Source organism: Geotrypetes seraphini, chromosome 18 (assembly GCF_902459505.1).
Source record: "Geotrypetes seraphini chromosome 18, aGeoSer1.1, whole genome shotgun sequence".
Taxonomy (NCBI): domain Eukaryota; kingdom Metazoa; phylum Chordata; class Amphibia; order Gymnophiona; family Dermophiidae; genus Geotrypetes; species Geotrypetes seraphini.
In genome coordinates, this window is record NC_047101.1 from 24,837,310 (window position 1) to 24,852,636 (window position 15,327).

A 15,327-nucleotide genomic window follows, 5' to 3' on the forward strand; every position below is an offset into this window, starting at 1 on the left:
TTCTCTACTAGTCTTATAGCCCGTTACATTAACGGGTGCTAGAATATATGTGTGTGTGTGTGTGTGTCTGTGTTTATTTCTTTCTCTCTCTCTCTCCTTAGCCGCTTTCTGTATTTCTGTCTTTCTTTTTCCTCGGCTATCCACCCATTCTTCCTTCCTTTTACCTTCCCTGTGTCCACCACCACCCCTTCACTGCTCCCCTTATCCAGCAGCAGCCCTTCTCCCATTTTTTAATCTCCCCCTGTCCAGCAGCACCTCTTTCCTGTCCCCCTGTCCAGCAGTAGGCCTCCCTTCCTTTTTCTCCCCCCCCCCGTCTCTTCCCCTGTCCAGCAGCACCTCTTTCCTTCTCCCCGTCCAGTAATAGGACTCCCTTCCTTTTTCTTCCCCCCTAGCACCTCTTTCCTGCTCCCCCGTCCAGCAGTAGGCCTCCCTTCCTTTTTCTCCCCCGTCTCTTCCCCTGTCCAGCAGCACCCCTTACCTCGCGTCTGCCCTCCGCCGACAGCCGCCATGGCCTGCAGCTGCTGACAACCGTGGCGGCCTGCAGCTGCTGACAACCGTGGCGGCCTGCAGGCGCCGATAGCTGCCACGGCCTGCAGGCGCCAACAGCCGCCGCAGCCTGCAGATGCCGACAGCTGCCGCGGCCGACAGCTTCCGCGCTGCCTGAAGCCGACAAAACCCTAAGCCGTGCATGCGCACTCCTATCTGCGGGGACCTATAGGGCACAGAAAACGGGAGCACGCAGGTAAGAGTGCACATGCACGGCTTAGGGTTTTATTATATTAGATTCCAGAATTCAATTATAGATTGAATGAAGAAATTCTAAGTCTAATACTCCAAATATGGGTAACCAATACAAGCTTTTATGGACAGAATTATGATCAATACAGTGAACCAGTAGAAATAGAAGACATGAATTAGGATTGCAGAGTGGTAGACTTAGGAATAAGCCTTAGGAAATATTTTTTTTCACCAGAGAGAGGGTGATAGATACCTTGAATGCCCTTCCAATAGAGATGTGTGTGTGTGGGGGGGGGGGAAATAACAGTGAAGGAATTCAGATAATACCGAAGAACCCTATATTTAAAACGGATTGATTCAAAGGAAAACTTAAATAGCTTGCACACTTTCAACAAAGTATCAAGAAGTAAGACCTGGAAGGAGAAGCAGGTACACCCTAGCCACCTTGTTGGGGTGGACTGGATGGACCATATAGATCTTTATCTGTCATATATACTCACGTTACTGTTACTACTTGATGCTGTCTCTTTCAGGCTCGTCTACCTCTTAAGTGGATGGCTCCTGAAAGCATTTTTGACAAAGTCTACACCACACAAAGTGATGTCTGGTCTTTTGGAGTCCTGCTATGGGAGATATTTTCCCTGGGTGAGTAATATAAGGGAGCAGAGTCCATAATCCTGAGGGATTTCTCCATCTGTGCAACGGTCAGTGCCCCGTGCTAGAGTGATGGCGTGGAGTATGGCATATCATGGGGTAGGTCTCTCTAGGCATAAAAGATGGTTGATCATCTGGAGCAGTTTTCCCATGGCGTGACATGGAAGAGAATATTATAGAAGAGAGGAGAGAACATGAGGAAAAGGGCAATGTGTACATTTTCTCGATCAATGTACCTTGTCTCAAACCATTAAAGTGTAGCTCAGGCCCATCCACCCAGCAGCTACTCCTGGCATCTACTCCTTTTATACACCCTGGGCAGGCATTTCCTTTTATTTCCCCCCCCCCCCCCAGTGTGTGTACCTAAATTTGGTTGCTGGGCGGTGGCAGCGATTCACAGCGCTGTCCTTCCACTAGGCGCGGCATCTTCTCTCCACTGCAGCCTGCCCTCTCTGAGAACTTCCTGTTTCCGCTGGGGCAGGCTCCAGTGGAGAGAAGATACCGGGGCCAGCGGCAAGACAGCGCTGTGAATCGCTGCCACCGCCCAGCAATTTTTACACCAAATTTAAGGTAGACACACTGGAGGGGAGGGGGAAATAAAAGGAAATACCTGTCCAGGGTGTATAAAAGGAGTAGATGCCGTGAGTAGCTGCTGGGTGGATGGGCCTGAGTCCAAACTGGTCTGGCAAGGCCTTTCTAGGACCATCTGAGGCTTTGCCTCTGCGCTGATCTAGAGGAAAGTTCTTCTCTCCTTATACACCTCCCAGAGAACTCCATTCCTCAGATACGCTGCTCTTAGCTGTACCCTTCTCCTCCACTGCCAGTTTCAGACTTTGTTCCTTTCATCTAGCTGCCCCATATGCCTGGAATAAATTACCCAAGTTTGTCTGTCAATCCCCTTCCCTTCCCGTGTGTAAATGCAGACTGAAAACCCACCTTTTTGATAAAGCCTTCAATCCTTAACCCTACTCCTCTGTCCTCCAACCCAGCCAGCTGATTAACCGTTTCCCTTAACTGTATCCATGATATCCTGTTTGTCTGCCTTGCCTGTTCAGATTGTAAGCTCTTTAAGCAGGGACTGTCTTCTTTCTGACTCTGTATAGTGCTGCACACATCTGGTAGCGCTATAGAAATAATTCATAGTAGTAGTGTGAAGAGTTTCAGTCTTTGGGAAGCAGAGCTGAGCTTGTGATGTCATAATGCCTCATTCCACCAATAAGAGCCAACTTCCTCAGTGATGTCACAATGCCTTGATTGTCCTGTACTCCCCTCTGCCCTCCAACCCAGCCAGCAGATTAACCATTCCCCTTAACTGTATCCATGACATCCTGTTTGTCTGTCATGGCTGTGTAGATTGTAAGCTCTTTCAAGCAGGGACTCTTTTCTTCTTCTTTGTGACTGTGCAGCACTACGTGCGTCTGGTAGCGCTATAGAAATAATTAATAGTAGTAGTCTATCCTTAGAATGTAACATACTGTATATACTCGCATATAAGCCGATTTGAATATAAGCCGAGACCCCCATTTTCCCCCCAAAAGGAGGAAAAATGGTTGATTCGAATAGAAGTCGGGCAGCTTAATATTCAAGTGCTCTGCCCTGCCAGGATCTGCACCCAGCGTCCCCTCCCTCCCCTGTCAGGCCCCCAAATCCCGGTTTATATTTGAGTATATACGGTACTCTTTCTTTGTCTGACGCTGTCCACACTGGCTCATTCAGGCGCTTCGCCCTATCCTGGAGTGCAGATCAATGAGGAGTTTTGCCAGAGGCTGAAGGATGGAACCAGGATGAGAGCTCCAGAATATGCCACGGCAGACATGTGAGTGTATTAATTTATATTATCGAAAAGTATCAGTACCAAAATATGAAATCCATAATGTAACAATAAACTTACTACATTTAGCAGAGGGTCACGAAAACCTACATCTCAGGCAATTGTAAATCATGTGTCCTGCGGTTAAGTTAAATACGTATATAAGGCAGGTTGGTCACCCGGTAAGGTGCAGAGTTAATGTTTGAAGCTGAAATGCTTTATTTGTGTAAATAATTTTATATACCACTTTCCTGGGTCTCTTTTCCCTGGAGAAGAGGAGACTTAGAGGGGATATGATAGAGACTTACAAGATCATGAAGGGCATAGAGAGAGTAGAGAGGGACAGGTTCTTCAAACTTTCGAATAATAAAAGAACAAGAGGACATTCGGAAAAGTTGAAAGGGGACTGATTCAAAACAAATGCTAGGAAGTTCTTCTTTACCCAACGTGTGGTGGACACCTGGAATGCGCTTCCAGAGGACGAAATAGGGCAGCGAACGGTACTGGGGTTTAAGAAAGGATTGGACAATTTCCTGCTGGAAAAGGGGATAGACGGGTATAGATAAAAGATTACTGCACAGGTCCTGGACCTGATGGGCCGCCGCGTGAGCGGACTGCTGGGCGCGATGGACCTCAGGTCTGACCCAGCGGAGGCATTTCTTATGTTCTTATGTTATGTTCTGAGCATATTGCCATCCAAAACGGTGAAACATCCAGGCAATAAAGTTTCCACAACCATAGCACCTAGCAAAAACAATAAAAACATACTTGCACAATAAACATTAAAACTAGATTTATAACGGCAGGCAGCAAAGTATCCAGTATAAATTCTCTTGTTTGTGAAAAGCCGGAGAAGGCAGGCTGCGTATTTCCACATAAACTCTATTAGGCAGCAATATTTCTTTATAGCTAGACAAGTTTCACTGCATACAATCCATTTCATCAACAGAGAAGTCATTCCCCACTCACCGTCCTAGGTCAGAGCCTTTCACAGTGATCAGAGGCTGCAGAATCCATGTCTTAATCTTCTGGAAGGCAAGAGAATCTATTGTGATGAATAATTCAGTCTTCTGGAGGAAAGTTGTCACATGGGCTACTGTTAAGATATATTATTGTACTGTTAACTCCATTTTAATACAGGACTTTCCCATGTGCTAAGCCCGTATTTAACAATAAAGCTTTTTCATAGTTTTTTATATGGAGTCCATATGCTAATGTCATTAGTGCATGGCAACTGCAAATAATTAAAAAACAGCAAGGGAATATATTTATCCAAGGTGATACTTATAAATCACTGTTGTACTAATCACCTTTGTTTTGCTTCAAACACAAATTACAACACAAGTTGATGTGGTTAAGTGAACACTCAGACCCGCAGCTGAGGTCCGGTGAAACAAGTTCACGGAGCAGCTGTTAAGGAGACCATCATTGTTGTTCACAGTCTCCTCCACCAAACAAAGACTAAATAGCAACACATAAACTTGAAGAAAATAAAATAATAAATTTAACAGCAACTTAACTTTGAATGGTGTGGATGATACACGTAACTGCTCCGGGCTCCTCCGTTTATTCACAATACCGACCCCCCCCCCAACCTAGGTTTCACCCGCTGGCTTCTTCAGGAGGGGTACTACAAATACAAGATGACTCAAATCAACACTACACCACACAGCTTGCTAACTTAATAAACACTACATTTTGAAATACTCAATATAAACACTCTCTCTGCAACTTACCGGCACAAACACTCCATACTGCACACACACGCACTGCTGACAAGAGGAACTTCCCAGCAGGCCACGCTTTAAATACACTCCCCTTTTGCTACCTGCTATGTCATCACTCCTTACATCATGATTGAAAGATTATAGTTGAAACCATTCAATATCATTGTTTAATCCTGCTGGGGCCAAGGTATGCCATTGAAATATAAACTTCTGCTCTAAATAAAGAAGATGTTGAGTAATATTTCCAGATTTTTTATGAGCACACATAAGAACAGTATATTGTAATTCCTCAATGGAGTGCTGTTGTTCAATCCAATGACTGACTAAGGGGGCAGTAACACGTTTGCATCTTATATTGCTCAAATGTTCTGCAATGCGAATTTTAATAGCACGCCGAGTGTGTCCTATATAATATAGCCTACAAGGGCAAATAATACAATATATTACTGCAGATGACAAACAATTAGTGCCTGTTCTTAAATAGAATTTCTTGCCCCCTGTTTGAGGAATTATCACTCGGTCAGTGTTGAGGACATGAGGGCAATACACACACTGATGACAACGTACGTGAGGACCCTCTCTGTTCTGTTGGGCAGGGTCACGGTGTTTCAAAATCTGACCTAAGTTCCGGCCCCTAGTGTGGGCAAATAAAGGGATGTCATTCAAGCTCTCATGTACCTGCAGCACTGGCCAGTGTTTCAAAATAATTTTTCTAATTTGTTGACTTCGATTGGAATAAGGCAATACACATACCACGGCCCCACTGTTCTCCCTTTGTTGGGGATGAAATAGCCACTCCCGCTGACAGTTACGGGCTCTCTTCCATGCCCGTTTGACTACCCGGGGAGGGTAACCTCTCTCCAAAAACTTTGTGTATAAAAGCGTGGCCTGCTGTTGAAAGTCCCACTCGTCAGAGCAGATCCTCCGCAACCTTAAAAATTGTCCCACCGGGATGATGTCCCTGAGAGGTTTTGGATGATGACTATGATAGTGTAGGAGAGTGTTTCGATCGGAAGGTTTCCTATACAGAGTAGTGTCATAACATACTTGAGAGTTGATCTGAGATTTTACTACTTGGATATCCAAAAAGGATACCCTGTCACTACTTACTTCATGAGTAAGAGTTATATTAGGATCTGCCTGATTCAACTCTTTTAGGAATTCTTCCAATTCGTCACACTCCCCATTCCACAAGAAGAAGACATCGTCTATATACCTTCTCCATAGACCAACTTTACTAAACCATCTAGAAGTGTAGACATATTTGTCTTCATATTCAGACATGTATAGGCAGGCGACGGACGGGGCCACCATGGCCCCCATGGCCACCCCCTTAGTCTGAAAGAAGAACTGCAAATAATTAACATGGGAGCACTTACCTCCTCCTATGCAGGAGGCACTTAGGGGGGAATTCATCAAGAGGCGCTAACAGATTTAGCACACGCTAACCAATTTAGTGCACACGAATGGTTAGTGCATGCCAAAAGCTAAGACGCCCATAGGAATATTAATGGGCATTTTAGTATTTAGCGCGTGCAAATCGTTAGCATGTGCTAAATCCATTTTCACCCCTTGATGAATTCCCCCCTAAATGCGCTTGCGTTGTCTGCAATATTCAGGTAGCATGCGCTAAGTGAATAAAACTTCCATGCAAATTCACTCAACAATTCAATGCAACCTCAAAAAAAATATTTTTGAAAAGTAAATAAAGCACCTTTAGCATGTAGGAAACGACAAATTACCCCCAAATGCTTCAGGGGCTTATTAGGGTTTAGCATCCTTTAGTTAGAGGGTCCCTATAAAATGAGATCACAAATTAGTGGTATAATAACACGTCTTAATGGTAACCCATGATGATTGTGCAGTAGCTTAGTAAGGGGGGGTGGACTGGCCTAGGCGCTGGCACCACTCCGCCCTGCCATGCCACGCTCACGCCATCCCTCCCCCCCACACCCCTTACCTCTGTAGGTCTTCGTCGGTGTGAGCAACCTCCCCACCTGTTGCTCGCGCCAGCCTGGTTCCCCTCTGAATCACTTCCGGGTCACGGGGACAGGAAGTGACATCAAAGGGAAACCCAATGCCGGCGCGAACGAGAAGTCACTCAAACTGGCAAAGATTTACAGAGGTAGACGGGGAGAAGGGAGATTGAGTGGAGGGCGGGAATGAGTGAAAGGAGGTGCAGAAGAAACAGTGGGGGGAAAGAAGGGCACGGGGAAGGCTAAGCCACTGTAACTGTGCTCTAGTCTTCTAATAGCCAGGCTTGGCACCTCTTGCACGGACACTAGCCGACCTAAACCTCAAATCATTCATTTACGCCGATGACATCACCATCATAATCCCCCTAACTTCTCTCACCCAACAAACAGAACAACTCACATCCTCCATCCTCACCAAGTTAGAACTATGGACCTCACAATTTAAATTAAAATTGAACTCTGAAAAAACCAAAATCTTCCTGGCTAGCCCTAACCACAAAATAACAAACACCTCCATGAAACTGAACGGCCTTGATTATCCTATCAACCCCTCCATAAAAATACTCGGAGTCATCCTAGATAGATGCTTAACCTTCGAAGACCACACCAGTGCCCAGGTCAAAAAATGCTTCTGCACCCTCTGGAAACTTCGCACCATCAAACACCACTTTGACCACCTCTCTTTCCGCTTACTGGTCTAATCATTAATCTTAAGCATACTGGACTACTGTAATATCATATACCTAGGAGCCTATAAAAACATCATCAAACGTCTAAGAATAGTACAAAATGCCGCCATCCGCCTCATCTTCGGCCTCAAAAAATATGACCACGTTTGCCCCTACTACGCCAAACTTCACTGGCTGCCGGTGGAGGCAAGAATCACCTTCAAATTCGCTTGCCTGTGCTTCAAAACCTTAGCAGGCTCTTCACCAATCTACCTATCTGAGCACCTTGAAATTACTGGCCCCTCTCGTACCCGAAATACCTATCTGTTCTCATTCCCCTCCCTGAAGGGCTGCCTCTACAAAAAATTCCTTGACTGATCACTAGCATTCCAAGCGGGCAAATGGAACAAATGCCTCTCTACTCTCATCTCCAATTCCCCCCCCACTATCAAACATTCAGGAAGCTAACTAAAACCTACCTTTTTGACAAATTCCTCTGATTTATCCTCCCTCCCTCCTTCTGACCTCTTTCCCCTTGACCCCTACCGCCTCATGTAATACTGACATTTATAACACCGCTGTATCGAGCTTATGACCGAATATGTATCGTCTAATATTGTAAATGTAACATTAACGAAATTGTAACTTCGCTGTAAATGTACAGTCTCTTCATATGTTAACTGCATAGAACTTCCACGGTAATGCGGTATACAAGAATAAAATTATTATTATTATTATATCTTTGTAAAAAAAAAAAAAAAAAGTCTTCCCAGAGATGTATGTTTATTCCTCTCTGTTAGAGGATGCTTCTCACTGGTGAAAATCGCATAAAAGGAGTTCTGTATGGGAAGTTGAGGGCTTTGCAAATGCTTATCAACTCCACTGCAAAATTAATCACAGGGGTTCCAAGGAGTACCCCTATAACTCCCGTGTTGAACAAAGAGCACAGTTTAAGATTGTTGCGATTATACATCAGACATTATATCATGCTTCCCCAAAGCTCTTACAAGAACTCTTTGAGATCTATAAACCGAGAAGAGAGCTTAGAGACGTAAATGGGATGAAATTAAGTTTGGAAGGTAGAATGTCGACTATGCATGCTAGGATCGGAGCAACAATGATATCCGTGGCTGGCGTAGAACTATGGAATGCCTTGCCTGGGATCCTGCACTTTTGTATGGGGAGGATGAATTTTAAGAAAATGCTGAAAACTCAATTAATTGCCAATGCCTTCCTATGCTAAAGTATATTTCAGTTAATAATCGCCTTTTAGAACTGTTTTGACAGCAATGTATGATTTAAGAACATAAGAACATAAGAACTGCCATCTCCGGATCAGACCTTCGGTCCATCAAGTCCGGCGATCCGCACACGCGGAGGCCCCGCCAGGTGTACACCTGGCGTAATTTATAGTCCACCATATCTTTATATGCCTCTCTTAAGGAGATATGCATCTAGTTTGCCCTTGAAGCCTAGGACTGTCGATTCCGCAATAATCTCCTCTGGGAGGGCATTCCAGGTGTCAACCACTCTCTGAGTGAAGCAGAACTTCCTGACATTAGTCCTGAACCTGTCCCCCCTTAGCTTCATTACATGTCCTCTAGTCCGTGTCAAATTGGACAATGTAAATAATCTTCTCTGCTCTATTTTGTCGATTCCTTTCAGTATTTTGAAGGTCTCGATCATATCCCCACGCATTCTCCTTTTCTCAAGGGAGAACAATCCCAGTGTTATAAGTCTATCCTCATATTCCAGTCTCTCCATACCCTTCACCAGTTTTGTTGCTCGTCTCTGCACCCTCTCCAGCAGTTTTATATCCTTCTTTAGGTAGGGAGACCAATGTTGGACGCAGTATTCCAAGTGTGGTCTGACCATTGCCCTATAAAGCGGCATTATAACTTTCTCCGATCTACTCGAGATTCCTTTCTTTATCATGCCCAACATTCTATTTGCCTTCTTTGCCGCTGCCGCGCATTGTGCCGACGGCTTCAGGGTCCTATCTATCAGTACACCCAGGTCCCTTTCTTGTTCACTCTTCCCCAGAGTTGCACCTGACATTGTATACTCGTATTCCTTATTCTTATTGCCTAAATGCATTACCTTGCATTTCTCCACATTGAACTTCATCTGCCATTTCTCCGCCCATGTTTCTAACCGACACAAGTCGCTCTGGAGTTTCTCTCTATCCTCCTGCGATCTGATTGCCCGGCATAGTTTTGTATCATCTGCAAACTTGATGATCTCACTGGATGTTCCTTCCTCCAGGTCATTGATATAAATATTAAAAAGGATCGGCCCAAGTACCGAGCCCTGGGGTACACCACTAGTCACTTTCTCCCAGTCGGAGAACTTCCCATTTATGCCCACTCTCTGCTTTCGGTTTTCCAGCCATTTGCCTATCCATCTTTGTATATCTCCCTCTATGCCATGGCTTTGTAGTTTTAAAGCTTGCTTGTATTTCTGAATTGATTGAATTTGCGCTCTATCCCTGTTTATAACAGGGACGATTAATGATGATGTCTATGTTATATGTGATAATCGTGAGGAAACAAGATTTTATGTATGTGATATGGAAACCGCATAGTTGTATGCGGTATATAAATTTTTAAATAAATAAGTGATTTTTTTTTTTTTTTTCTTTCTACAGCTATCGTATTATGCTCAGCTGCTGGCACGGAGACCCCAAAGAGCGGCCAACATTCTCGGATCTGGTGGAGATTCTAGGAAACCTGCTTCAGGAGAACGTGCAACAAGTAAGCCTGCTGTATGACGTTGCTTTAAGTTTCAAGTTTTTATTCGGATTTAATGAATCGCTTATTTAATTTACTAAGCGATGTACAATATAATAAAAAAAATATACAAATAAATATCGGATGCTGACGTACAAAGTGGCATTGACATTATAGGGTAAAACTAACATGAGTTGTGAGGGAAAAAGGGGGGAAAAGTTACAATGCTGATCAAGTAAGAAAGAAAAACATTAATGGAATGAACAAAAGGGAGGGTAAATTTGGTGCCAAATTGGCTTCATATATTATTAGATGAAAAAAAAAGATTATTGAATGGAAAGTAAAAGATCGAATGCATCATTGAAAAGGTAAGTTTTTAAGGTTTTTTTTAAATGATGATAAGTCTTTTAGTTCTCTAATATGTTGAGGTAAAAGGTTCCATAGTTGAGGGGCCATAACCGAAAACATGTCGTGCCTTTTGATGCCTATGATTTTCAGAGAGGGAATGGAGAGAAGATTATGGGAAGTCGAACGGAGAGATCGTGGGGAACTATATGGTATTAACATCCTGGTCACGAATTGAGGCTCATTATAACTCAAAGTTCTAAAAACTTCAAAATGGTGCAGTACGTTTGATATGTGGGTTGAAAAAAATCAGATCACATTACCAAATATTACAGAAATTTACACTGGCTGCCAGAATTATTTTCAAACTTGCATGTTTGTGCTACAAAACACTGGCAGGACTTGCTCCCACTTATCTTGTCAAACCTTCGACCCATGCAGAGAACTTCTCTATTTTCTTTTCCTTCGCTAAAAGGATATACAGCAGAACCTCAATATTTGCAGGGGTTAGGAGCAGATCCGGCCCATGAATATTGAAAAATCATGGATAATTTTGTAGGGCCGGCCCTGACCCACCCCCCACTTCCCTCCAATGTCCCGGACCTTCCCCAGACCTTACCTGGTGGTCTAGCAGCGACGCGGGGCAGAATCGATCGTCAAACGCTCCTGCCCTGTGCAAAGCCGTCATCAAAATGGCTGCCGTGAGTTCCCGTTGTAGTTTTGAGACTACGGGAAATCATGGCAGCCATTTTGATGACGGCTCTGCACGGGGCAGGAGCGTAGGACAATCAATCCTGCCCTTCGTCGTCTCTAGACCACCAGGTAATGTCTGGGGAAGGTCCGATGCAGAGTTTTGGTTTTTTTTTTTTAAAAAAAATTGCAAATAACCGAATCCGCAGATTCGGAGGGGGAACAGTATTGTAAAAAGATTCCTGGACAAAACTTTAGCTTACCAGGCTCGTGTCCGGAGTAATACCTTAAGTGCCCTATTTGTCTTATTAAATGTTAGGAAATCTGTGAAATCCTATTTGTATGACAAATTTATCTGCAAAACCTCTATTTGTGAATTCTTTCCCTTACCAAATGTTTAAGGAAACCTGTGAAATCTCATTCGTATGAAAATTTTTGCTTAAGAACCTCAGCCATGCAAGTTATATAATTAGATATGTGTTTCATCTGCGGTCTGGCACATTCTCTTTGTTGTAAACCGCTCTGAACTGTTAGGGTATAGCGGGTTATAAATAAAATTATTATTATTATTACTTCGATTCTGACTGTGTTGCTGTATCCACAGCAGACTCAGGGTGGAAATCATTAGGGCTTCTTTATAATGCTCTGCACTTTGAAATCTTTGTTAGCATGCCAATTTCAATATGCCGTAGGTATTAGAAAACAGTTTGACTTGGGTTTCTAAAGGGTATAAAGGCATATTATGTACATTGGGCGTTGAAAGCAATTTTTGTGGTAGCCAGTGTGAACTGCAGTAGTTACAAAACTGTGATTAGATAGCAAGCCCACCACCCTTCCTGAGAAGAAAGGTCTGTGAGCTTCTTACCTTCCAACCTCAACCCACTCGCTGACATCAAGGGGCTCAGGTGCCCCAAACCTTCACCCCAATATCCAGATCAAGGGATCCTAAGAGGTCCAGCTTCCCCCATCCCGTTCTGCTGACTGGAGAATGACATGGGGACAAATTTCTACCCATCCCCGCAGGAACTCAATATCCCCGTCCCGTCCCCGTGAGTTTTGTCCCTGCCCCATTCCTGTAAGCTCTGCCTTAACCGCACAAGCCTCGAACACTTATGATTTTAAAGTGTTTGAGGCTTGTGCGGATGAGGACGGAGCTTAGGCATTGGTGGAATGGGGCATTATGACATCACAAGCTGAGCTCTAGAATGTTGCTACTTAGGATTTTAAAGTGTTTGAGGCTTGTGCAGATGAGGACGGAGCTTGCAGCAACGAGGCAGGGACAGGAAAAGAACTTGCCAGGGTGGGACGGGAAAATGAGTTCCCGTGGGGTTGGGGGAAAAATCTGTCCCCATGTCATTCTCTACTGCTGGCATCAAGTGATTCCAGGGTCTCAATCTCCTCTCGCTGGCAAGAACTTCTCCCACAAAGTCTGTGTGAAGATAAAGTGTTCATATTTTAGATCACATTCATATTGTATGCTTTGAATGTGTCTCGGTGTTGGGGGGGGGGGGAGGGGCGGGAACATCTTGAGGTTGATAATAAGTAAAATGGCAGTTGATTCTTCCCTTAGACTTTATGGACCAGATTCTATCAACAGCAACGTTATCGGTGGCCACCTAAAAATACAGCTGCCGATCATGTGTGAACAATGCAACGCTGCCGTTTCTAGAATCGCAGACTCAGTCAAAAAACCAAAAAGAGAGGCAATATAACTCACACAGTACTAAGCTGTTGAGTGACAAAAGAGAACATAAACAAACAAAAAATCACTCCATATGTATTGAATCAGAAAAAAAAATCTAAATTGTTCTTCTTTACTGTTTTTAGGAACTGTGCTCAGAGACATGAAGGCTAGAAAACCGCCTCACCACCCAATCATTGCATAGTTCAATACAGTGTCAGAAGAATGGTATATCTCTCTCTAGTTGAATACGCAAAACCAAACAGGTTATAGCTTTATCATTTTGGGTATGAGACTCTAAAAAGAATAAAACTTAGCTTTAGAGAATCGCTGGTTCCGACGTGCACGTTTCGATACTGCGTCAGGGAACCGAAAAGCCACTGCTGAACCCTTCCAAAAAAGTGGGCAATGAAGTCTCATATATTGTTAGAACTCCGGTGCTAACTGCAAAAATTCGTACCTCCTCATTATCCAGTATCGAAACGTGCATGTCGGAACCAGCGATTCTCTAAAGCTAAGTTTTATTCTTTTTAGAGTCTCATACCCAAAATGATAAAGCTATAACCTGTTTGGTTTTGCCTAATCAACTAGAGAACATAGAACATAAGCAATGCCTCTGCTGGGTCAGACCTGAGGTCCATCTTGCCCAGCAATCCGCTCACGCGGCGGCCCAACAGGTCCAGGACCTGAGCAGTAATCCTCTATTTATACCCTTCTATTCCCTTTTCCAGCAGAAAAATGTCCAATCCTCTCTTAAATCCCAGTACTGTATTCTGCCCTATAACGTCCTCTGGAAGCGCATTCCAAGTGTCCACCACACATTGGGTAAAGAAGAACTTCCTGGCATTTGTATTGAATCTGTCCCCTTTCAACTTTTCCGAATGCCCTCTTGTTCTTTTATTTTTTGAAAGTTTGAAGAATCTGTCCCTCTCTACTCTCTCTATGCCCTTCATGATCTTGTAAGTCTCTATCATATCCCCTCTAAGTCTCCTCTTCTCCAGGGAAAAGAGACCCAGTTTCTCCAATCTCTCAGCGTATGAAAGGTTTTCCATCCCTTTTATCAGACGTGTCGCTCTTCTCTGAGCTCTCTCGAGTAACGCCATATCCTTCTTAAGGTATGGCGACCAAAACTGGACACAGTATTCCAGGTGTGGGCGCACCATCGCCCGATACAGCGGCAGGATAACTTCTTTCGTCCTGGCTGTAATACCCTTCTTGATTATACCTAGCATTCTATTCGCTCTCTATACCATTCTTCTGACACTGTATTGAACTATGCAATGATTGGGTGGTGAGGAGGTTTTCTAGCCTTCATGTCTCTGAGCACAGTTCCTAAAAACAGTAAAGAAGAACATTTTTAGATTTTTTTTCTGATTCAATACATATGGAGTGACTTTTTGTTTCTAGAATCACGGCTTCATGAAAGGTAGGCACTGGAAATGTAGGCCAGAGTTTCAAAAGCTTACTTTTCCAGCGCCCACCTTTCACAAGAATCGCTTGCTACAGAGGCATTTTATGACGCCTAATGTCACTTCAAACAGTAGCCACACCTACAGTGGCATTAGGCGTCATAATGCGCCTCCATCTTATAAAATAATTTTTTAATTGGTTTTAAATGATGCGGTCAGTTACCACGCTGTGTATCACCAATTAAAAGAATTAAGCTAGGTGGCAGTAAGATGCCTACTGCTGCCTAAGAAAGGGCTCCTTTTACAAAACAAACAGGAGAAACTGCCTTCACAAGAGTGAGAAGCACAAAAATGACAACGAAAGAGTATAGGGTATAGCGGTATCACCATCTGGTGATGGTGCTCAATCCTTTTTTATTTTATACCAGACTTGACACGATCGTATTTCGGCCCGAGAAGGCCTGCCTCAGGAGTCTTGCTGTTAAATCATGATATAAAAGGTTTATTGATCCGTATGTTCAGTTTCATTTTCCATAGTATGCGGTTTTGCTGCACTCACTGTCAGCTTCCGCCATGATGTTTTCCAGGATAACTCATTGAAATTATTGAGCCTATAGATCAACATACCTTTTCTATTATGATTACTAGAATCAGGGCCTCTCTAATTACTTAGGGCCACTCTGATTACTTAGAATAAGGGCCACTCTGATTACTTATAATCAGGACCTCTCTGATTACTAGAATAAGGGCCACTCTGATTACTTATAATCAGGACCTCTCTGATTACTTATAATCAGGACCTCTCTGATTACTAGAATAAGGGCCACTCTGATTACTTATAATCAGGACCTCTCTGATTACTTATAATCAGGACCTCTCTGATTACTTAGAATCAGGGCC

General features: G+C 43.7%; 1 protein-coding gene across 3 annotated transcripts in view; it reads left to right on the forward strand.

Annotated features, from left to right (window-relative positions):
• The window catches only part of FLT4 (fms related receptor tyrosine kinase 4), a 266,815-nt gene that overhangs the window by 238,080 nt on the left and 13,408 nt on the right, over positions 1-15,327 (forward strand). For all 3 annotated transcript variants that reach the window (XM_033927003.1, XM_033927002.1, XM_033927004.1), the window contains 3 exons: positions 1,272-1,383; positions 3,109-3,208; positions 10,221-10,326. In XM_033927003.1, the coding sequence (XP_033782894.1) occupies positions 1,272-1,383; positions 3,109-3,208; positions 10,221-10,326 (318 nt within the window). The remainder of the gene's footprint in view (positions 1-1,271; positions 1,384-3,108; positions 3,209-10,220; positions 10,327-15,327) is intronic.